The sequence below is a fragment of the Typopeltis vanoorti genome, chromosome 16 (genome assembly GCF_054136105.1).
Source record: "Typopeltis vanoorti isolate ZY-2024b chromosome 16, IOZ_Tvanoo_1.0, whole genome shotgun sequence".
NCBI lineage: Eukaryota > Metazoa > Arthropoda > Arachnida > Uropygi > Thelyphonidae > Typopeltis > Typopeltis vanoorti.
In genome coordinates, this window is record NC_143564.1 from 59,284,469 (window position 1) to 59,308,202 (window position 23,734).

Genomic DNA, 23,734 nt, shown 5'->3' on the forward strand with positions numbered 1-23,734 from the left:
GGGACAGACAAGGAATTTTGCTGGTAAACTTCGTGGGTCAAGGCTCCACAATCGTAAGTATGTACTGCCAAACCCTTAAGAAACTGCATCATGTGATTCAGAATAAACGACGTGGCATGCTTATCAGGGGGTGTTGCTTTGATTCATGATACTCACACACGGCCGGCATAACACAACAACTTCCCAGCTGAAGGTGGCGAGAAGTTGTTGATGCGTAACACAACTTCTCGCCACCTTCCACTGGGAACAATTCCATCATCCCCCATATAGCCCTGACCTCTTGACAAGCATCCTTCACTTGTTCAAATATCTGAAATCTTTCCTTGGTGGCCAGCAGTTTCAAGACAACGATGCAGTCAATATGTGGTTTGCGTCATAGGCGCCAACCTTCTACAATGAAGGTGTACAACTCTTGGTGCCCTGTTATAATAAGTGCCTGAACAATGGCAGAAAATATGTAGAAAAGTAGTGAAAGACGTCTACTTTAATTTCCAATAAAGTTTTTTTTTCTAAGTATATTTTTGTTTCTCTGACAGCCCATCAGAACTTACTTTCTGAATGTTCCTCGTATGTATGTATATATATATATATATATATATATATATATATATATTATAGTGATATAGGAAATTTAACTGAAAACAATCATAATTTTTTTATGTTCATTTTTAATTATTATTTATACTTTTAATTCTTCAATTTTAAATCTCATTGTTTAGGGCCCTTAAATTGGCCCTAAATTTTTTGGGACCCACAGCTAGAGCCACATGTGCCTGTGGATAATTACAGACCTGGTCATGAAGAGAGATCCAGCGGGTTCGTGCTATTATTATTAGCTTTGCTACGTTCCCCTTAATTTTCTCAAAAACTTTCTCTGCTGTTTAGATCTCTAACACCTGCACCTTTTCCTTATTTATGTCAGCTGCCTTCTCTGATGACTCATAAAATTCCCAAACTTCTTCCTTGAACCCTTCTGTAGGACTATAAGCACAAATAAATCACATCATCCAATTTCTCATTCTGTCTGCTAACATAACTTCATATCACTTGCCAAGCTAGATTATCCTCATATAAGTACTGAATACTGACTGAATATTAATCTCTAGCTGTTACTGGGGAGAAAAAAAAAGCTGATTTTGTTTACTTTGTGTGAGTAATGCCAATTGTGTTAACATGGTATTTTTCTAATTCTTCTGGCAGTTACATTATTTATCTATTGATGCTTATATACTGAAGTTATCCATCTTGAATTCTGCTGACGAAGTGTCCCAGTAACAAAATTTTCACTTGTAAGGAACAGTGGGGTCCTTGTTTAAATGGACAATGTTCCAACAAGCAAAACATTTCATGTTGCGAAACCATTGCTGCAATTTTGGTTTAAGCAAATAAAGAATGCAATTTAGATAGCTGAATCACAAATTACTGCCCACAGTCATTTTGTTCTATCCAGGTTGATAGCTATTAATGAAGTGCATTAAAGGGTGGATTGAACATCAAGATATTCCCTGCATTCTTTAAAAGGCTATGTCATGTCATATCATGTCATCTCTTGCCATTTATTTAGTTTCATGATAAAGCAATCGCACAACTGTAATCCGATGTGAAAAATTTATAATTATGAAAATATTTTGAAGGTAAGTTTTTAATTGTAAAGTATAACTCTCTTAAACTTATGAAATTTTCTCCTCCACAAAAAAAATAAAATAAAATAAATAAAAGTATTATTACCAGGCATTAACAGACTAGGTGTTGGAAGAGCTTCTCGAATTTTCTCTTCTTCCATAAACTGGTATGCTACAGCTACAAACTGGTTCTCAAAAAGCATCACTAACCACTGAAGTGCAACAACCAACTCCTGCAAGAAATAAAATATAAATAATAAATAGAGCAACAATTATAAGATTATAAAACAATGAGCAAACAACTAATTTTGTTGTTTGCTCATTCTTTGTGTCCCATCTAGGACACAAAGAATCTTTATCAGCACATTTCAGTCACATGAAGGTGAGTTAGCTGATCTCATTTGGAGGTGGCAGGGTTCCCCCCCCCCCCCAACACCCTGTGAGAAACTCAGGTTTTCCATTCCAAAACCAGCCATTAAAGCATACACAATTAACAGACATAATACAAGTTCCTCATAGCCCAATTTGCCTGCAAATTCAAATCAATCAAAAAAACCACCATCATCATCAAATTCCTGCCATGTACCCTCAAGGGGTGTACATGGTATGATAGTACTAGATGAAAAAAAAATTTACATCATTACTAACTTCCTATCTACAATTTTCCTCCAAATCAGTCTGTTACTTGTCAAGACTCCAACATTATCAGATCTTATATTTCTATCATCTAAGGCACTTTGTACCGTATCAATCCACCTATATCTTGGTCATCATCTGGGTCGTTTTTCTGCCAACCTGGCAGAGAACGTTTGTTTTGCTAATCTTTCTTCGTCCAATCTGTTTAAGTGACCATACCACCTGAGATTAGCCCTGTTAATGCATTCCTGGATGCTGACAATGTCAAGTTCTTTCCTAATATCCTCATTTTTAATATGATATTGCCATTGATGCCAACTATCAAGGCCTATAATCTTTCTCAGGACTCTCATATCTGCGGCCTCTAGTCTTTGGTCAAGTGTTTTACTTCTGACCCAGCTCTCAGATCCATAAGTTAAAACTGGTTTGAACACTGTCTTGTATACAGCTAATTTAGTGTTCAGACTAATTTCTCTCTTATTCCATATGAATTTATTCAATTGACTTCGCACCATACCAGCTTTGCTGCTTCTGTTATCTATTTCTATATTTAATTTACCATCTTCACTAAAAATCATGCCTAAGTAGCTGAAATGTTTTACATGTTCCACAGGTTCTCCATTCAAAACACAGTTGACATTTTCAATGATTCTGCCTATTTTCATTGTCTTTGTATTTTATTGCTGACCTTCATACCATATCTATTACAACAGTTATTCAATTTAGTCAGAGAATCTTGCAGACTTGAAGTGGATTTATTTAGAAGTATAGCATCATCGGCATAAAGCAAAGAGCTGACATTAACATCTCCAATTTTGACATCATGTTTAATATGACTTTCTTTCATAATGTGATCTATATAGATAAAGAATAACAGAGGGGATAATGTACATCTTTGTCTCACACCAGATTTAACATTAAACCATCTTCCTGTACTTCCTTCAATTCTAATTGCTGACTTACAACTCAAATAAAGACTAAGTATTACTTGATATAATGCCCCATTGACACCATATAACTGTAGCATATTGAATAACTTCTTTCTTGGCACCTTGTCATATGCCTTTTCCAGATCGACAAAACTTAAATATAGATCTTTGTTATATTCCCATGCTTTCTCGACTATTTGTCGTAAAGTGAAGATCTGATCCTGACAACCTCTATTTGGCCTGAATCCAGCTTGTTCTTCACCAAGCTTTTCTTCCACAATTCTTCTCAACCGTTTCTCAAGTATACTTGCATAGATCTTGCCAGGAACACTCAGTAGGGAAATACCTCTGTAATTATCACATTCAATTTTATTTCCCTTTTTATATATGGGTACTATGAGAGCTCTACTCCAATCATCGGGAATTCATCCCTCTGTCCAGGCTTTCTAAATTATGCAGTGCAGCCACTGTAAGACTCTTATACCACCATACTTCAGCATTTCTGGTCGAATATCATCTAATCCTGCTGCCTTTCCACATTTCAAGCCTTTGATGATTTTTTCTACTTCAAGTATGGATATGTATTCCTGACTGCATGCCTGGTCAGTGTTTTTTATCACTGTGCTGTCATCACTGCTTGTTTCATTTAGCAGTTTTTCAAAGTAATTACTCCATACTTCAAGGATATCTTTTTCTCCTGTTTTCATTTCACCTTTATCATCTCTAATTCCTTTTACAGCACTCTTTTCTCCATTCCTAAGCTTCTTCAACAACCTCCAGAATATTTTGCCACCTTCTTGATATTTATTTTCTATATTCTTGCCAAAGTCCTCCCATGACTTTTGTTTAGCTAGTTTTACACACTGTTTAGCTTTCTTACATTTGTCTCTGTATTCTGTAAGAGTAAAAGCTGACTTATTTGCCAGGAACTTTTGATATGCTTTCTTCTTTTCCTTCACTGCCTCTTTAACTTCCTGTGTCCACCAGGGAGTTCTGATTTTTTTATCCTTGCACACAACCTCACCACATGCCTCTCTGGCAGAATCAATCAATGTTTCCTTCAGAGTTTGCCACTGAATCTCCAAGGTTCGATTCCTGTTCTCAAACTCTTTCATTTTTTCTTCAATAATCTTTGTGTATTTTAGTCTACAGTTCACATCTGAGAGCTGCTCAACTTTTATTCGCTTTAAAACTTTCTTACATGTTATTCTTTTCAATATGAAATTCAATTTTATCCTGCTCAAGACTAAATAGTGATCACTTCCAATTTCAAATCCTCTGTACACTCTGGTGTCCTGCACCAGGGAGAAAACATCACTATCAACAATAACATAGTCAATGAGACTTTTCTTATTCCTTGCCTCTTCTGTCCATGTGAATTTGTGCATATTTTTATGTTGGAACATGGTGTTAGTAATAACCAGTCGATGTCCTGAGCAGAAATCCAACAGATATTTGCCATTATTATTAGCGTTGCTCTTTTCTCCAAATTTTCCCAAAATATTTTTGTATGTCTCACAATCATTTCCTACTCTGCTATTTAGATCCCCAACAAGGACCAACTTTTCATTCTTCATTGTGTCAGTTGCTTTTTCTAAAGCCTCAAAAAATTACTCCACTTCTACTTTAGTAGAACCTTCTGTGCGACCATAGGCACAAATAAGTCTCATTGTCCAGTTCACCATTCTCATATTTGCCCACATTACTCTACTTGAGACTGCCTGCCATTCAAAAATATTAGCCTCGTATTTTGTGTTGAATACTATGGCTACTCCATCTTTTCCTTGATTGTCATTGCCTGAATATAACGTTTTGTATTTATTGCTCAGAAAGATCTCACCAGTTTTTATCTTTTTTGTTTCAGTCACCCCTATAATGTCGATCTGGTACTTATCTAATTCCTCAGCTAGCTCCATTTCTTTGCCATTCAGGCTTCTTATGTTGATAGTACCGATCTTTAACTCTGGTGATGTTGAGTTGGGGTGTGTTTTCAGATTTGTTCCAGTAGCTGACTTTTCGCTGTTCACCCTGGCGAAAACAACGGGGGCCTTGTTTAACCAGGCGACGCCCCAGCTGGCATGAAATTTTGTCATGTTGTGCCAACATTTCTTATTTTGGTTTAACCAATAAGAATACAATTTTGTCGGCTAAATCACAAGTTGCCAGCCCATCCTCATTTGTTCAGTATCCAAGTAGATACCCAACAGGGTGCACTACGAGAAGGTGAGGATTGGACATTAGGTCAGAAGCCCTCGTTGGTTCTCCGCATTCCTTTAAAGGCTATGTGGAGGTCTCCTCTCAGTTATACAACTTTGACCCTTAAGCACCGCCCAAAATAATTCACATAAAAAAGCCCTTATTTCTCAACAGAAATCAAACATTTCTGATGAGCGGTTCCCATAAAGAATGTAGTTCCATAAAGTTCCCATAAAGTGGTTGAGAGTTTATTTTTCACTTGGTTAGACTATAATAAGTTTATAAGACTATTACACTTTTTTATATAATGTTCGTCAAGTAGCTTTATTTTATTATCCTACATGTTTTGCCGATCTTTTTCTATTAGCATCCTCAGGGAATACAAACTAGTAAGTTATATGAAGGTAACAGACTAGGTTATAACTGATGGTTCTAATTCATACAAAAAATTAGTATTGAACGAGGCAATGCGCGTGTCTCGGAAACGTGATTTATTCGTTATGGTTCATGATGTAATTGTCATGAAAGTTCATTTCTTTGATGTTTAATGATCTGATTAAAGCTTTCCAAATTTCTGGTAAGGTTAGACCTTGATTCTTGTTTAGGTTTTCAGTTTTATGGGCAACTGTAGCTGCTTCCTTTTACAGTCGCCCGTAAAACTGAATACCTAAACAAGAATCAAGGTCTAACCTTCAAATTACGTGCTGACATCTTTCCTCAAGATATTATAAAACTATTCGATTTTGTAATACATTCTGGATATTTCGTACGTCTATAGCCAAATAGAAGGAAAACGGCCATGGGAAGTCCTCTTTCTCTGGCCTTAGCCAACTTTTATTTAGAATATTTAGAAAAAGTCCTCTTCGCATCTATTTTCCCTCAACCATCTTTTTGGGTAAGATATATAGATGACATCTTTACTATTTGGCCTCACAGCAAAAACGCTTTACCTTCCTTTTTAAACAGTATTGATTCCTTGCATCATCGCATAAAGTTTACTATGGAATTAGAAGAAAACAACCAGTTATCTTTTTTAGACGTTCTCCTCATCCGATCACCTTCAAATATTCTTACAACTACAGTATACAGGAAACCAACATTCACAGGCCGTTATATTCTTAAATAATCAGCCCATCATCCATGTCAAAAAACAGGAATTATAAAAGCGTCATCAGAAGAGCCAAAACTAATTGTTCTACTTTTGATTATCTAAAGAAAGAACTTTCTACTATCCAACAACACATGAAACTCAATGGCTTTTCTGAAAAAAGTACTCAACGTCTTCTCAATTCTTATAATCCTCCACAAAACAACAAAGTTTCAATACGTTGAGTGCCTATTCCTTATATCTCCGGTATTTCAGAACCTATCGCAAAAATTTTAAAGAAATATGATTTAACAACTACGTATTCACCTATTAACAAATTGTCTTCTCATTTTCCTTCTCCTAAAGACAAACGCTCAACTTTATCTCTTCCTGGAGTTTATCAAATTCCGTGCAACTGTGATCTATCTTATTTTGGACAGACTGGACGTTCTCTTGAAAAAAGAATCCAAGAACATCAATCATCCATTCTTCACAACAAACCTGAAAAGTCTGTATTGGCTGAACACGGGATTGAAACTGACCAAAGCATCCTTTGGTCCAGGACTCGCCTCTTACATAGATCCCATTATAGGTTTGAACGTTTGTTCAAGGAAAGCATGGAGGCCTTGCTCCATTGCCCCAACCTGAATCGTAATGACTGTATATTTATATCAAAAATCTGGGAAAGTCTAATCAAGATTACTCATTAATTAATTTTTTTTTTTTTTTAAATAGCAAATTCAATCATGTTTCTACTTCAAAAGATTCCGTTTCATACTTAGTGATATAATAACATCATGCGGCGTGTTCTAATTTTAATGATCTATTGTTAGTATTCTAGCTTGTATTTTTTAAACTGTTCTTGTAATACCACTGAAGATGATCTGCTATTTCCAGACCGAAATATTTGGTTAAATAAATATCTTTCTTGTGATTAAATCATTCAATCTTATGTCGCGAGTATCCTTGAAACAACGAAACCCAATACAACAACTCTATAACAATTCCATTTGTTAGTACCATATCCAAAAAATTAGCTCTCCTTCTAAAACCATATAATATCAGAGTAACCTTCAAACCTATCGAGACCATTCAAAAGTTTATAAGATCACCGAAAGATAGCCATCCTTTCTACAAATACACTGGAGTTTATAGCATACCCTGTTCATGCGATATTAATTACATTGGACAGACATCTAGAAGTTTTGAAACAAGAAAGAAGGAACACATAGGATATGTAAGGAACAACAGACAGAATATATCAAGCCTTTCTTCCCACTTTGCCTCTACCAACCATAATACTGAATGGGATATGAACCATATGCCCTACATAGAAGAGAACTACCATTCCAGAACATTTAAAGAAGTCGCTACAGTCGCCCGTTCAACAGGTAACTTAAATAAGAATCAAGGCCTAATCTTACAAGATATATGGAAAACTCTAATCAGATCATTTAACCAAAAAGAAATGAACTTTCGTGAAAATTACAATAAATTTCTCAACAAATAAAACATTGTACTTGCGACACGCGTATTATATCATTGTATCACGCACAGCAATAACTTTATATAATTTTTAGAATTATCGGTTAGTTTCCTAGTTTTTGTTACTTTCTATTGCTTACCAGTGTATCCTTTGAAAATGCCGACAGATATCAGTCAGTGAAACGTCGGATATTAAACTATTATCTACTTGATTAACATACAGAATTAAGTCTTTAATTTATTAATATTAGCGGTCAAGAAAAAGGTCATAATATAAAACTGTTAGATCTGAAATAGGTGACTTCAGACTTTACCTGATGTCACCATTTCAGAATCTAACAATTTACATAAAAACATACTTGCATACTTATCTTTTAGCAGTATAAATATGTTTTTTTGTTTATAACAACTTCCTATATAATAAATTGTGAATTTTAAAGTTTTATACTTAAGTGTTTAGCATGAATGTAAGTCAGAAAAAGGGGCAAAATAAGAGAGGGAATTATTAATGAAATAATGTAAGTGAAAGAATGCATACTATTCAACGACATAGGGCAAAGATCACCCTAAATACTGTAAGATCAGAGAAAGCACCCGTGGGCATTACATCTTAGAAGGCATCATGACGCATATGTTCCCCGAAACAAGAAGTCCTGTATGTTAATCGGTGAAGTCACCCAAACGGAGACCAATGGGTAAGACGATAAGATATTTCAAACTCGGAAAGGTGGCGGAAAGGAGAGCGAATAAAACCCGTGACACGGAAGTAAATGACTTCCGTTTTTTCTTGTTCCTGAGTTTTCTCTCCGTGTGCTCCGAGAGTTCTTCGCGGTTCAGCTCTCGTATTTGAGGGCTGACTTACGATAGAGTTCGGTATGACACCGGAGTAGAGTTTCGGCAAGATTAACCGCAGGCCGTGATGAGAAGATCATCGACATAAAAACCTAAGCAGAAGTATAGCGTCCAGCCCAAGCGAGCGCGTGTAACCCTTGTGGCATTAAAATCGAGACAACTAGATTCAAAACAAAGAACGAAAGACGGCAGGAAACCGAAGAAAAAGAATAGATAAGTACTCTCACTTATTCTAGCCCCTTTTTGTGAATTGATTATCATTTAAGAGAACGCAATCTGAAATTTGTATTAAAAGAAAGAGTGAAAAATTAAGATCTGTGTAAATGACTGTTTTCTTGAAGCGAACTTTAAGGACTTTCAACCAGATAGAGATTCTGTCATGTTTATTCTGAGAGAGGTTATAAAAATGTGTTAAAGTACCTTAATGTCAAAAATGAATTGTAATCTTAAATGTGATATGATATATATTAAATGTTATTGAGACATTGAATTTGCTGATACTTTGAAGTAGAATACTAAAATGATTTAAGACTGAGAGAGTGAATGAAAGGTAGTGATTTAACAATGATGATCAATTTAGCTTGTATAGCATTACCAATTGAATTTAATAAATGTTTTGATTCTTTAATCATGTGTGTTTCTGATCATGATGACTGACCCTTCATAAAATATCGAACCTGAGAATGAGTGTGTGTGCGGGAATACCCCAATTGAAAGTAAGAGCACAACTGCAAATAAGAGTAAAATTATACCACAGAGCCCAGGTTTCTAGGAATTTAATTTATGTTGTTAGTAGCACCATATATACTATAATTAACCTAAAGGCAGTGTCTATCTCTAACTTTAAGGCTCAGGCTGGCATAGTAAAAAAATAAATTTGCCTGAGTGATCAGGATAATATATAGAATTCAGGAAACGGGTAAACTTCTGGTGGCCCTTAAAGGTTAAGCTATGTAAGAAGGAGCATAAGAGAAACGAGACGTAAGGCTAAGCTTATTATTAATGTGGATCGCATAACAATGACGCAACCTACTTAACGTAGAGACATGCGCGATAGAACTTGATATTGCAACTGCAATAAGAAAGGCTAAAATCGAATAAGTTGTCCCGATATATCAGTGAAGGAAAGACACACAATAAATATAAAAGAAGAAGAAGGGACGACACGACAATGAGGCAGCCGACATTACAAAACAAAAGAGATATTGAATATCATACAAAGGCATGAAAAATGTTTGCAATATGTCAGTCATAACATATTCAGGCACTTTTTCAAAAAATATTGAAAGGTATGAGTTATTTCTATCATGAAGTTTAGATGCTAGATCACCAATCAACCAACTAAAGTTGGTTGATTGGTGAGCCTCTGCTACTAATGGCTCATGCAAAAAGTTAAGCCACTCTGAGCATGGTTAGTGCTTGGGAGGGTTCCTGGGTGAAGTGTGCATACTGTACACTCAGATATACAACTATTATTCCAGAAAAAAAAAAAAAAAAAAGAAGGATTTGAAAACAAGAATCAAACCTTGGAGAATAACTGGCAAACTATGAAAACAGACTGACATTGACTGATTCAGCCAGAGAAGAATGTGCTGAAATTGTCTGTAAGGATAGAAAAATTAGAACTCCATGGTGGTCACTATGGACACTAAAGAAATCATGGAAAAGAAGGAAGTAATTGGAAAGTTTCTAACATGCAAGTCAGCATGTGCTCAGATGGAATGTTGAGAAAAATGTAAAGAAAGCAAATAATCATTAAAACTAACTAAATAAGTTGTGGACAGACCTTGATAAGAATATAAAAGATAAATATAAAGAAGGTGGCAAAATGTTCTGGAAGTTATTGAAAAAGCTTAGAAATGAAGGAAAGAGTACTCTAAAAGAAATCAGATGATAAAAGTGATATGGAAAAAAAAAAAAAAAACTGAAGATAAAGTTATTCTAGATATCTGGAGTAATTACTTTGAAAGACCACTAAATGAAACAAGAAGAGAAATGTGGTAGAAAATATTCAAGAGGAATGCAGTCAAGAGTACATATTCAATACTTGAGGTCAAAAACACTACTAAAAACCTGAAATGCAGAAAGGTAGGTGGAGATGATACTAAACCAGAAATACTCAAATATGAAGGTATAACAGATATAACAGTTTAACAGAGTAACAACAGTGCATAATTCACCATGGTAAGATAGTCAAATTCTGTATAACTTGAATACATCTCTCATCGTACCCATCTCTAAAATGGGAAAAAAAACAATCTGAGAATTAGAAGAATTTCTCTATTGCAAGTAAGATTTATGTAAGCTCATTTGAGAGTATACTGTGTGCTTATGTAAATTGTAGTGTCCAGGATATCATTGTTGGCATCTGTATCCTGAGGCAAGGTATTAGACAGAAGATGCTACTTCCTTGATTGGGGGGGGGGGGGGGGGGCAGGCTACCATCAATCTCCGAAACAGAGGTCGTTCCTGACAGAGCAGACCCACATGTAGCCACACTTTATCCTGTGGAAGATGCTATAATTGATCTTTGGGTACCTCCTCAGGGGCATACTTATTTAATTAGGGCATTGGTCACTATATCAAAGGGGCCTAGCAAAGGGCCACTCCACCATCCTTGATTGCAATGCTCTGGTCATTACTCTGATACAAAACTAGTGAGGAGGGAACATAGCGCAGGATGCAGGTATTATGTAAGTCATCTTTCTTTCTTTTTACAGTCCCATACACATTATCTGTGTTTCCAAAATACACAATTCACATATGTAAAATTGCATATCGCAACCCCTACATTATTTCAATAGTCACTAACTCACGATCAACGAAAACCACTTCTTTCAACGAACCTGTTAAATTAAAACTGTACTTTTATTGAATACCTAATTTGTTTCACTGTAATTATAATTTTCGTTTAATTTTGAGTATGCATGCACAAAACACACGTTATCATATTTCATAAAGTATTTACTTTCTATCAACAATTTAAATTCACAATTTCGAAAATTTGATAAATTATATAACAGTAATTAATATACTATGACTGGACTACTTTTTTAAAAAAAAAAAAAAAATAACAAGTCGGAAAATTCAAAATGGATATAAAGACACCATTATAATTCTAACGGAAGTTAATTATAATTGTTGTTTGCCATAGTGATAGCAGAGATCACAAGAAGACGAGCATCCCCCAAAGGAGACATCACCCTGTTCAACTCTAAAATTCCCTGGAAAACTGAAGCAAAATACCTCGGAATACTTCTCGATAAGCGATTATTCTTCAACAGCCACATCAAGAGCACATGCACCAAAGCTTCAAAGTTATCGCCCAGCTATATCCCTTCATCAACAGACACAGCAAACTAAGTTCAAGAAATAAAATACTACTGTACAAGACAGTGATCCGTCCCACAGTCATATACACCTCCCCAGCCTGGAGCCATACCTGCAAGACAAACATCCTCAAGCTACAAAGACTACAGAACAAATGCCTGCGAATGATTCTGAATGCCCCATGGTTCATCAGGAACACCCAGATCCACCGGGACATAAATATCCCCTACATCTCTCCATTACTACACTCCCTAGCAGAGAAATTCTTTATGAAGACATCTACGCATCCAAACCAACTAATACAGCAAGCCGGAAACTACGAAGGTAATGACCACCGGAAACATAAAAGACCGAAAGCCATCCTAACACCCAATGATGAATAACCACCTCTGCCCACTCGGGGCGAGCTAAAATAGCTCACAAATCTCTCCCATCACTGCTCCCGAAACAGACAACAGGGAATATGAAAAGCATCAAGCTTCACCCTCTGCACCATATATGTCCTGCAATAGCAGAACATATATGGCGCAGAGGGTGAAGCAGAGATGTCTTGATTGGCCCTTTGCTAGGCCTCTCAAACAAAAACAGCATAGAAACCTAAGACAGATGTGTGATATAGTGACCAATGTCCTAATTAAATAAGTATGCCCCTGAGGAGACCCAAAGATCAATTGTAGCATCTTCCACCAGGTAAGGTGTAGCTACACGTGGGTTTGCTCTGTCAGGAACGACCTCTGTTTCAGAGATTGATGGTAGCCTGCACCAATTCCACACCCCCATCAAGGAAGTAGCAACTTCTTCATCCAGTTACCGGGATGAATAAGCTTATCTAGTACCATCTGTAACCTGTGGACCCATCCAGTTGCAGTCAGCAAAAGTGTCGGGCAGTTTTGTCCACCTCCACACACCTCTTCCACGGAGGCCTCAGAAACTTACATTCACGCCCACATAGCACCATCAATTGGTTAGCTGGACTATCCAACAGTATATAGTTCATTGTTATCATCATCAAATTCTGACAAGTAACCTCAAGGGGTTGTACAGGACATGATAGTGCTACATGAAAAATTTACATCATTACAAACTTCCTATCTACAATTTTCCTCCAAATCAATCTGTTACCTGTCAAGACTCCAACATTATCAGACTTCTATTTAATTTTTCTCAGCATTCACTTTTTACCATATCAATCCACCTATATCTTGGTCTTCTTCTGGGACTTTTTCCTGCCAGAGAAGAAGTGTTCTCTGGCAAGAAAAACCAGGTAGAGAATGCTGTCTTCCAAATCTTTCCTCTCCCATTCTGTTTAAGTGACCATACCACCTGAGATTAGATCTGCTAATGCATTCCTGGATGTTGACAATGTCAAGTTCTTTCCTAATATCCTCATTTTTAATATGATATTGCCATTGATGCCATCTGTTCACGGCACTAATCTTTCTCAGGACTCTCATATCTGCGGTCTCTAGTCTTTGGTCAAGTGTGTTACTTGTAACCCAGCTCTCAGATCCATAAGTTAAAAGTGGTTTGAACATAGTCTTGTATACAGCTAATTTAGTGTTTTGACAAATTTCTCTCTTATTCCATATAAATTTATTCAGTTGACTTCCTACCATACTAGCTTTGTTGATTCTGTTGTCTATTTCCATATTTAACTCACTGTCTTCACTAAAAATCATGCCTAAGTAGTTGATATGTTTTACTTGTCCTATAGTTTCTTTATTTGCAATGGGGTTGATATTTTCAACTATTTTTCTGCCTATTTTCATTGTCTTCGTCTTGTTATTGTTGACCGTCATACCATATCTATTAACAGTTATTCAATTTAGTCAGGGAATCTTGCAGACTTGTAGTGGATTTATTTAGAAATATAACATCATCCACACAAAGCAAAGAGCTGACATTAACATCTCCAATTTTGATATCAGGTTTAATACCACTTTCCTTCATAATGTGATCCATATAGATGACGAATCTTGTCTGACACCAGATTTAACATTAAACTATCTTCATGTACTTCCTTCAATTCTAACTGCTGACTTACAACTCAAATAAAGACTAAGTATCGCCTTAAAGACTAAGATAAGGAATAAGTACTGCTTAGAGACTAAGATAAGGAATAAATATTGCAAGAGACAAGCTACAACTATAGCTTCTCTCTCTTGGCACCTTGTCATATGCCTTTGTCAGATTTACAAAACTTAAATACAGACTGTTGTTATATTCCCATGATTTCTCAACTATTTGTCGTAAAGTTAAAATCTGATCCTGACAGTGTCTATTTGGCCTGAATCTAGCTTGCTCTTCACCAAGTTTCTCTTCCACGATCCTCCTCAACTATTTCTCAAGTATACTTGCATATATCTTACCAGGAATGCTCAGCAGAGAAATACCAGTGTAATTCTCAGATTCAGTTTTATTTCCCTTTTTATATATGGGTAAAATGAGAGCTCTACTCCTCCAATCATCTGGAATTTGTCCCTCTATCCAGGCCTTCTGAAATATGCAGTGCAGCCACTGCAAGACTTTTATACCTGCATACTTGAGCTTTTCTGGTTGTATATCATCTATTCCAGTTGCCTTTCCTCATTTCAGGCTTTTGATGGCTTCTTCTACTTGAAGTATGGATATGTATTCCTGATTGCATGCCTGGTCAGTGGTTTTTTTTTTTTTTTTTTTTTTTTTTTTTACCACTGTGCTGTCACTGCTTGTTTCATTTAGCAATTTTTCAAAATAATTACTCCATACTACAAAGATATCTTTTTCTCCAGTTTTCATGTCACCTTTATCATCTCTAATTCCTTTAGCAGCATTCTTTCCTCCATTTCTAAGCTTCTTCAACAACCTCCAGAATATTTTGCCACCTTCTTGATATTTATTCTCTATGTCCTTACCAAAGTGTTCCCATGACTTTTGTTTAGCTTTCTTACATTTGTCTCTGTATTCTCTAAGAGCACAAGTGGACTTATTTGCCAGGAACTTTTGAATGCTTTCTTCTTTTCATTCACTGCCTCTTTAACTTCATGTGTCCACCATGGAGTTCCAATTTTTCTACCCTTGAAGACAACCTCAATATGCCTCTCTGACTGAATCAATCAGTGTTTTCTTCTGGGCTTGCCACCGAATATGCAAGATTTGGTTCCTGTTCTTCAACTCTTTCATTTCTTCTTGAATAATATTTGTGTATTTTAGTCTACAGTTCACATCTGAGAGCTGCTCAACATTTATTCGCTTTAAAACTTTCTTACATGTCATTCTTTTCAATATGAAATTCAATTTTATCCTGCTCAAGACTAAATAGTGATCACTTCCAATTTCAAATCCTCTGTACACTCTGGTGTCCTGCACCAGGGAGAAAACATCACTATCAACAATAACATAGTCAATGAGACTTTTCTTATTCCTTGCCTCTTCTCTCCATATGAATTTGTGCACATTTTTATGTTGGAACATGGTGTTAGTAATAACCAGTCCATGTCCTGAGCAGAAATCCAACAGGTATTTGCTATTATTATTACCTTTGCTCTTTTCTCCAAATTTTCCTAAAATATTTTTGTATGTCTGACAATCATTTCCTACTCTGCTATTTAGATCCCCAACAAGGACCAATTTTTCCTTTTTCATTGTGTCAGCTGCTTTCTCTAAAGCATCAAAAAATTCCTTCATTTCTACCTTAGTAGAACCTTCTGTGGGACCATAGGCACATAATCACTGTATATAGCAGTGGTGTTCAACCTTTTTTACTACGTGAGCTACTTTTCTATAAAAGTTATTCGGTGATCTACTCTCTTATATATAAGTTATTCGGCGATCTATTCTCTTATATAGATTACATTCCCCCAACCTGATAACGTACAAATAAACAACTAAAAAAAAAAAAAATTATTTGTGTATTTAAAAATTTATTTATCACTTTTAATTATTTTAATACAGCAACAACAAAAAAAAAAAAAAAAAGAAATATATTGGAATAAAATATTTATTTCTCTATTTTGGAAAACCAAACTTAGAAAAAACAACAGATTGATTACAAACTCACATGTTACAAGAAATACTGGTTGATTTTAAAAAAAAAAAAAAAAAAAAAGTTAATGTGAAATTTGGCATTGTTTGGACCTCGCAATATTTTCATAGTCAAGTTGATATGAAGAAGTGGCCAATCACAGACAATCATCCAAATGATCATTTGTAATTTGGTTTCTTAATTGATTTTTTTATGACAGTCGTATTTGAAAAAGCAGATTCTGACAAGTATGTAGATCCGAAACACGACAGAATTTTTTGCGCAATATCAGTTAATTTTGGGAATTTTTCATGTGCATACTTCCAAATGACTTCATTGTTTATTGATTTTAAATGTTAACTATTCTAAATGTTTATTATCTCTAGTTCTACTTCAACTTGGTTTATATCAAATAGCTCACTAATTTTATTTGAAATATCTGTGATGTTCAAGTTTTCTTTAAATGGATTATTGATAAAAGATACAATCATTTCAGTTTTATTAAAATCTTTAAATCTTGAATTTATTTCTTCCTCAACTAATTCTATTTCACGAATAAATTCTTTTAAATCATAGCGAAGCAGCATTTCTTGATAAGGAATAAGATAAGGAAAAAATCTAAATTTTTTGATTTTGTTCAAAAAATTTTAATAAATATGGGAGATGTCTAAATTTGCGGTCATTTATATTTTTCTTTAATAATAGTAAATATTGTTGGAAAGTTTTTATTGAGCTTAACAAGTCAATTAAATTTTTATCTCTACCTTGTAACTCTAAATTTAAATTGCTTAATTTCGCACAGAAATCTACTAAAAATGATAAGTGTAACAACCATCTTTTATCACTCAATTGTGGATAAATATCTCCTTTTTCATCAAGAAAAATTTTTATATCATTAATTAATACAAGAAATCTTTCTAAAAATTGACTTCTGCTGAGCCAGCGAACATTATTGTACAACAGAAGTTCCCTATCATCATATGCCTGTAATTTAAATAACCGCCATTGCAGGGCTTTTCCTTGAACAGAATTTACAATTTAAAATATAATATCCAAAACATCTTTTGTGTTTAATCTTTTACTACACAGTACTTGTTGGTGAATAATACAGTGGTACGTTAAAAAATCTAGATATTTGTCATCGTTTTTACATAATGAAATGAAGGCTGATTTATTACCTATCATTACAAGAGCACCATCAGCAGTAATAGACACAAGTTTAAAAAGCGGAAGTTTGTGTTGTTTCACAAATTCATCAAATGCCGAAAAAATGTCTTCTCCCCTAGTCCTTCCCAATAATGGTATAATTTTCAAAAGTTCTTTACTTTAATAATCATGAAAATACCATGTGAATAAATATCATTAACTGAGCAATATCAGTGAAGTCATTTGATTCATCAAATTGTAATAAAAATGCAACACACTGGTGAATGTCTGACATTAACCTAGCCTGGAAACTTTTCTCCGGCAATTGGAACTCTTCCTTTCGGCAGTTTGAAACCTTGTCTGCAGCCTAGAAGTAGTCTCTCTCTAGCAATGTCTTGAACCGAGAAGCTCCTTTCTGGAAGCGGGAAACTCCTCTCTCAAGCAACGTGGATCGGGGCAGTCTCTCTGACGGCGACTCTGGACCAGATGGCCCAGACAACAATCCTGGAACTGGGACCCCTTCTGCTTGCTTCAGTCCCTTTTTATTAGGCCTCCTCTGAGACCTCACATGAAGTTTGGCAATCACCAAAGAATCAGTATGGGTCTTTCATCTTAAGTTTCAAGTTCAGCATGCCTTTTGTTCTCCTCTGCTTTCTTTTGATTGTAAGTTGCCAGCCATCGGAAAATTGTTTGAACTCTATCTGACTGACTTTGGAGATGTTTACACTTAGAGCCTAGAAGCCTTTCTCATACATACAAGTTTCAATAAGAATCTTTCTAATGCTGCCATGTACAGCGACAAAAACATTGCCTTTGTTTTTGACACTCTAACATATTCTTATTAAAGCAGTATATACAGTTAGCTTCAAAAGTTATTTACAAAAACATCTAATACAAACTATACCGAGACAAGCAAAGTTTATTTTTTTTTTACAATATTCACAATGGGACTTAACTTAAGTAAAAAATCGATGTAATGTGGTTTGAATATTTAATATTTAAGCTACAATCGAGATTTTACACTTTGCTTATAATCGTATTCACTCGGCTCGCTGTTTGACTTCCACTGATCCGAATTAATTCACTTACCCAGACTTATAAGAAAATTACTGATTTGACAATTTTAACGAAAAATAAATAGACAATAGCAATACACTTAAAGCGAATTAAAAATAATACAAAATAATGATAAATAAAATATGTTTTTAGTTTGAATTAAATTTATAAGGAGGAATACACAAGAGATCGACCAAAAATCGCTCCGCGATTGACCAGTCAATCACAATCAATGAGTTGAACACCCCTGGTATATAGTTTTACTCATTAATTGCTTGCATTTTTAACGAAATGCTAAATAAATAAATTTTAGAGAATTTTAAGGAAAATAGTGGAAGGGAAACTTGAACAAACAGGATTCAGTCCAAACAGAGATTGGACTAAATAAGAATCTGATTTTCACTTGAACAGTCTCAGAAACACAATATCTCTATTATCTGGTAAAAGACTTATAACAAGGTACAAAGAAAAAAGTTATTGTAAATGCTACAATTATATAATGTAAATAGAATAGAAGGGAGTGTACAGTAACCATAACCTGTGCAAAGGTAGTCTAGTACAACTTCCTCTTTACAGTCCCTGCACAGACTAGACTACTAAAATTTGATTTCAGAATTAATTTGATGGGACTTGTTGTTGGTCTCTCTATTCCATGACTGCCATCAGCAGATTCTGAACGTTTTTTTATGATCTGCTAGTAATCAGTGTAAAGGACAAGAAGATGGGAGACACTTGAGAAACAAGCTACCCTAGCTGCAGTATCTACAGCCTCATTTCCTGTAATTCAGCTGTAGCTTGGAATCCAACAGAAGCACACATCTAAGTGTAGCTTCCATAACTGAGATATTACATGTTAATTACAAGAGAACCCCAAATGTTTCTGAAGCTCTAGATGTATGATATAATTGATTTACTCGGCTGGGAGCCATATTTTCGAAACAGATTAAATTACTATAAGCCAAGAGATTAAAAAAAAAACACCATTTTAATTTAAATAAACTGCACAACTAGTTTCATCTTCTTAGAACACTTCTTCAGGTGCATAACATGTGGGAATTACCAACAAACATTGTAAGAAAAAAATAATCTATACATAAAAGCATTAACATATTAACATTTGAAGCTGTTCTGTGTATCTTCGTTGTTGGATGTGTGCAAGTATTCAATTTCTCGTGAACGTGAAAGTTGGACAGCAGTGTAATGGCAGTCTGAGAGACTATAGCTTAGGTTAGCATTGAGATGAACTGAATGGAGGACAATTTCTTTAGATTCTACAATTCTTCTTTCCAGTAGATAATAGCATCGAAAGATATTTTCCAATTTGTCCCATATGGCTGGATGAATGATAGCGTTTTCATTGTTAGCATCAACAGAATTCAGGATATGATTCAGCAGAGCACTCAATCTGGTTCTGCCATATGTGAACATGTTCCTCTAGATGTAAATTCGATGGATTTTTCCATCTGGTCAAAATAAGGCATGTTGCAGCTGCACTAAATACAGTAAATGCCAGGATATTTCAGGTTGTTATGTTTTTGCTTGGGCATACTGAGCAAGGAAAGGAGTTTAAGTAGAGGAGTGAAAGAAGTCTGGATGTTATATTTTTAAGAAACTTTAGCTAATTTTGGTCAAACGGGATTGATATATGGTAGGGATTGTATCCTTTTTGACTATTTCTATCCTCAATATGAAGGTGGATTGAATAGTAGCTTATTAACTGTTTGTTTTGAATAACCATTTTGCTGAAAGGTTATACCGTATTTGGTACAACTGCAACATGCCTTATTTTGGCCAGATAGAAAAATTCATTGAATTATGTCTAGAGGAACATAAAAGAGATGTCAAAAACAAGTGGCAAAACCAGAGAAAGTGTTCTGCCGAATGTACATCCTAATTCTGCTGATGTTAATGATGAAAACTATCATTTGTCCAGTCATATGGGACAAATCAGAAAATATCTTTCGATGCTATGAGGAACTGGAAAGAAGAATTGTAGAATCTAATCGTCCTCCATCCAGTATATCTCAACACTAGCCTAAGCTATAATCTCTCAGACTCTCATTGTGTTGCTATCCACCTTTGGCATTTTCACAAGACCTTGAACACATGTGCATACTCAAAAACGAAGAGATACACAGAACAGCTTCAAACATTAATACGTTAATGCGTTAATGTATAGATTTTTTCTCTTCCAATGTTTGTTGTAGTCCTCACATTATGCAGCAAAGAAGTCTTCTAACAAGACGAAAATAGTTGTGTAGTTTAAATTAAATTAAAATCAATTTAAATTAAAATAGTGTGTCTATTTTTTAATCTCTTGGCTTATAGTCATTTAATCTGTCTCAAAAAAAAAAAAAAAAAAAAATATATATATATATATATATATATATATATAAAAATGCACCTCCGGTAGCTTTGCAGCCTTATGTAATTTAAGGCAAGCTCTATGGCATACACATCTCAGCAGTGAAGTTGTTACATTCATTGTCAGATCTGATGAGATATTACGTTGTCTAGGAAGACAGCAAATAATCTCACTAGCCTCTGATTTTGAACCCTCTGTGCAAGAGGCACAGAATGAACATTCCATCCTATGAACATGAAGGAGCTACTGGAAGACGACAATAGGGATGGAACATTTGGTTAGCTTAAAGAAAAGACAGCAAATAATCTCACTAGCCTCTGATTTTGAACCCTCTGTGCAAGAGGCACAGAATGAACATTCCATCCTATGAACATGAAGGAGTTACTGGAAGACAACAAGGGATGGAACGTTTGGTTAGCTTACAGAAAAGAAAGTTGCATAGTAGTATATATGAATTCCACAGCTCGAGTTTAATTGATGGCATCTGTGCAATATTGAATACCTTAATACCCAGAGGTTCTAAGGGTGTTTTTGTTCGCAAACCAAAGGATCATGTGCAGTTTGATGAGTGTTGTGCAGATTCTCCTATCACGGGCAAAACACAGTTGGCCCTGCAAGATGGACTGAGAGGGAGTTTATTTTGATAGCATATAGCAGAGACAGTTGCCAATGTTGAAGCGACAAAGGTAGTTCATTTGCCTTGGCACAGAGACTAGGGATTGGCAAAGTCTAAAATGCTTCCGTTGCAATTCTTAGGGATGTATGGCTTGATGTTAGATAGGATCCAACCATTGCAGCACACTCTCCTCTGCCATAGAGAAAACCATTACAGCATACTTTCTTTGGCAGAAGCACAAACTCTTTGGACCTCGTAAAGAAATATTGATCTAATCGGTGTAACTGGAGCAAAGAACATCTGTCAGCAGTGACGGAGGATATTAATATTTTTTGTCAGATATCAAGCCCAAGAACTTAGTAACTGAGGCAATTATAATTAATGTTTTTCCTTGTCCGAGTTCTGGATTGAGATGAAGACCATATCTGCAGCAAAAATGCACACAACTGTCTTTTGCTGTGAAAATCTGAACCAATTTGACAGTTCCCATTTTGAAAGATGTTCCATGGGTTTCTGCAGCTGTTTTTCTATAGTCCTCGTATTACATGAATGGTGGAAGATAGTAAAATCATCCACATGTGAATTACTTACAGATTGGGGAAGTTATTCAGTTATCAAGTTAAGCCTGATTGCAAAAAAGCAGGACTCCCTCCTTTTGGATATATACAGTTAGCAATGTGGTTCTCACTCAGACCTGGAAGATTTGGTTAGATAAACAGTTCCTGATAAAAGAGAGAGAGAGAGAGAGGGAGGCGTTCACTCTGAGACTATAGTTTTGTAGCACCTTCAATGATCCAAATCTTCAAGCAATGGCATATGTATGTTTTTTTCTCATATCAAAGAAAACCAATGTTAAATTGATTAATGGCAGATATGAACAGATGTTGGATCATCTCATAATGGATGTTATCTGGTACAACAGCATTTGTGCAACATTTAAGCAAAGCTGCTTTCATTTTCTGAACAGCCTGTTGTAATCTTCTGTATCCCTCAAAAAGAACAGAATTTGTTGTTTTTCTGCTTTAGATATTGCAAGGAACTCTAGTGATACAAGAAGCAATATAAGAAGATATTGCTGATGTTTTGACAAACATTTCTTTAAACAGCAATAGCTGTTGATTTCAGAATTGTACATACATTATTTTCAAGGACTGAAAGTGGATGGATGGTATAACTACCTTTCTTTTTCTGTATGTTATCTCAGACTTCTTTGCTGTTAGTTACTGTTGTTATAGAATATGTATATTGGATCTAAGATTTCCTTATTGCATGAAAATGTGTCTTACTCGGACTCAAGTACATTTAAAAGTGATGAGGCATGATGCTGGAAATCTGAAAAAAATACTACAAGCTTTATTCTAAGCTTCCTTGGCAATCAGCATTCCACTGCAGTTTAGAGAAAAGTGCAGTGACTAGATGTTTCAGCAACTGCAGATGCTGTCTAAACAGGGATTAAATATCCCTGATGCAGTTAAAAACAAGTACTAGATTTAGTGACAACACTGCATGGCAGATTCCTGCGAGTTCCTATCACACATACATTCAGTTTCTGTTAGCAGGTCTCAATAGCATCCTCTACAACTACAGTACATCTCAACCACCTTACACAATTCTTTATATAAGAAGACAAATCTGACATTCCATGCCAGAGATTATTAAATCTACAATTTCCATTATATAATTTGCTCTTGCTCAAGATTTCCTTTTCTTGATTTGTTGTCTTCATGTATAGCCTAAATGCTTTTCTAATTCAGATCAACATGCTATCTGCTTTGATTATTTATCGCTGAAGCTAGATTTTCTGAAATCTAATTACCTAACAGCAAGATAATTTCCTAGAAGACCTCTATACAAACTCAAACAGATTACTTTCCCTAATTTCTTAGATCAAGCTGGAATCAAAGCCGTATCATTTGTTGTCAGTAAATATTAAACACAAACTGTTGGTCTACCAACTGAAGTAATGGATAATACTCGCCATTCTCTCGACACCCAGAACCTGTACTTAACTAGCTTTTCTCTCTCACTCTCTATACACAAATGAAATGTAGATGTTAATACTTCTCTATACAATAACCACAACAGTGTTCATTTTTTCCTTTTCTATAGATTACCTTCTTCCAGCCAACCTCAGCCTCATCCTCTTTATAACTATAACAGCACAAGCAGTCTGATTACTGTTTCCACTTTCCTGATCTGAACACTTGCTCCAACCAAATAACTGAAATAATCTTTCCTGGAGTCAGGATTACATCCCCTGCTTCACACAAAACCTAAACTACTACATTTATTTATTTATGCTTATGGCTACATGAAAACTGGTAAGTGAAAAGTACAATCACAATTTCCAGAAACAAATGATGAAAATCTTAACATATAAAAGTTCATTACATAAAAGGCACAACCTGCTT

General features: G+C 35.2%; 1 protein-coding gene across 2 annotated transcripts in view; it reads right to left on the reverse strand.

Annotated features, from left to right (window-relative positions):
- Positions 1-23,734, reverse strand: part of raptor (regulatory associated protein of MTOR complex 1) — a 512,095-nt gene that overhangs the window by 233,982 nt on the left and 254,379 nt on the right. For both annotated transcript variants that reach the window (XM_090406523.1, XM_090406522.1), the window contains exon 16: positions 1,729-1,855. In XM_090406523.1, coding sequence (XP_090262649.1) covers positions 1,729-1,855 — 127 coding nt within the window. The remainder of the gene's footprint in view (positions 1-1,728; positions 1,856-23,734) is intronic.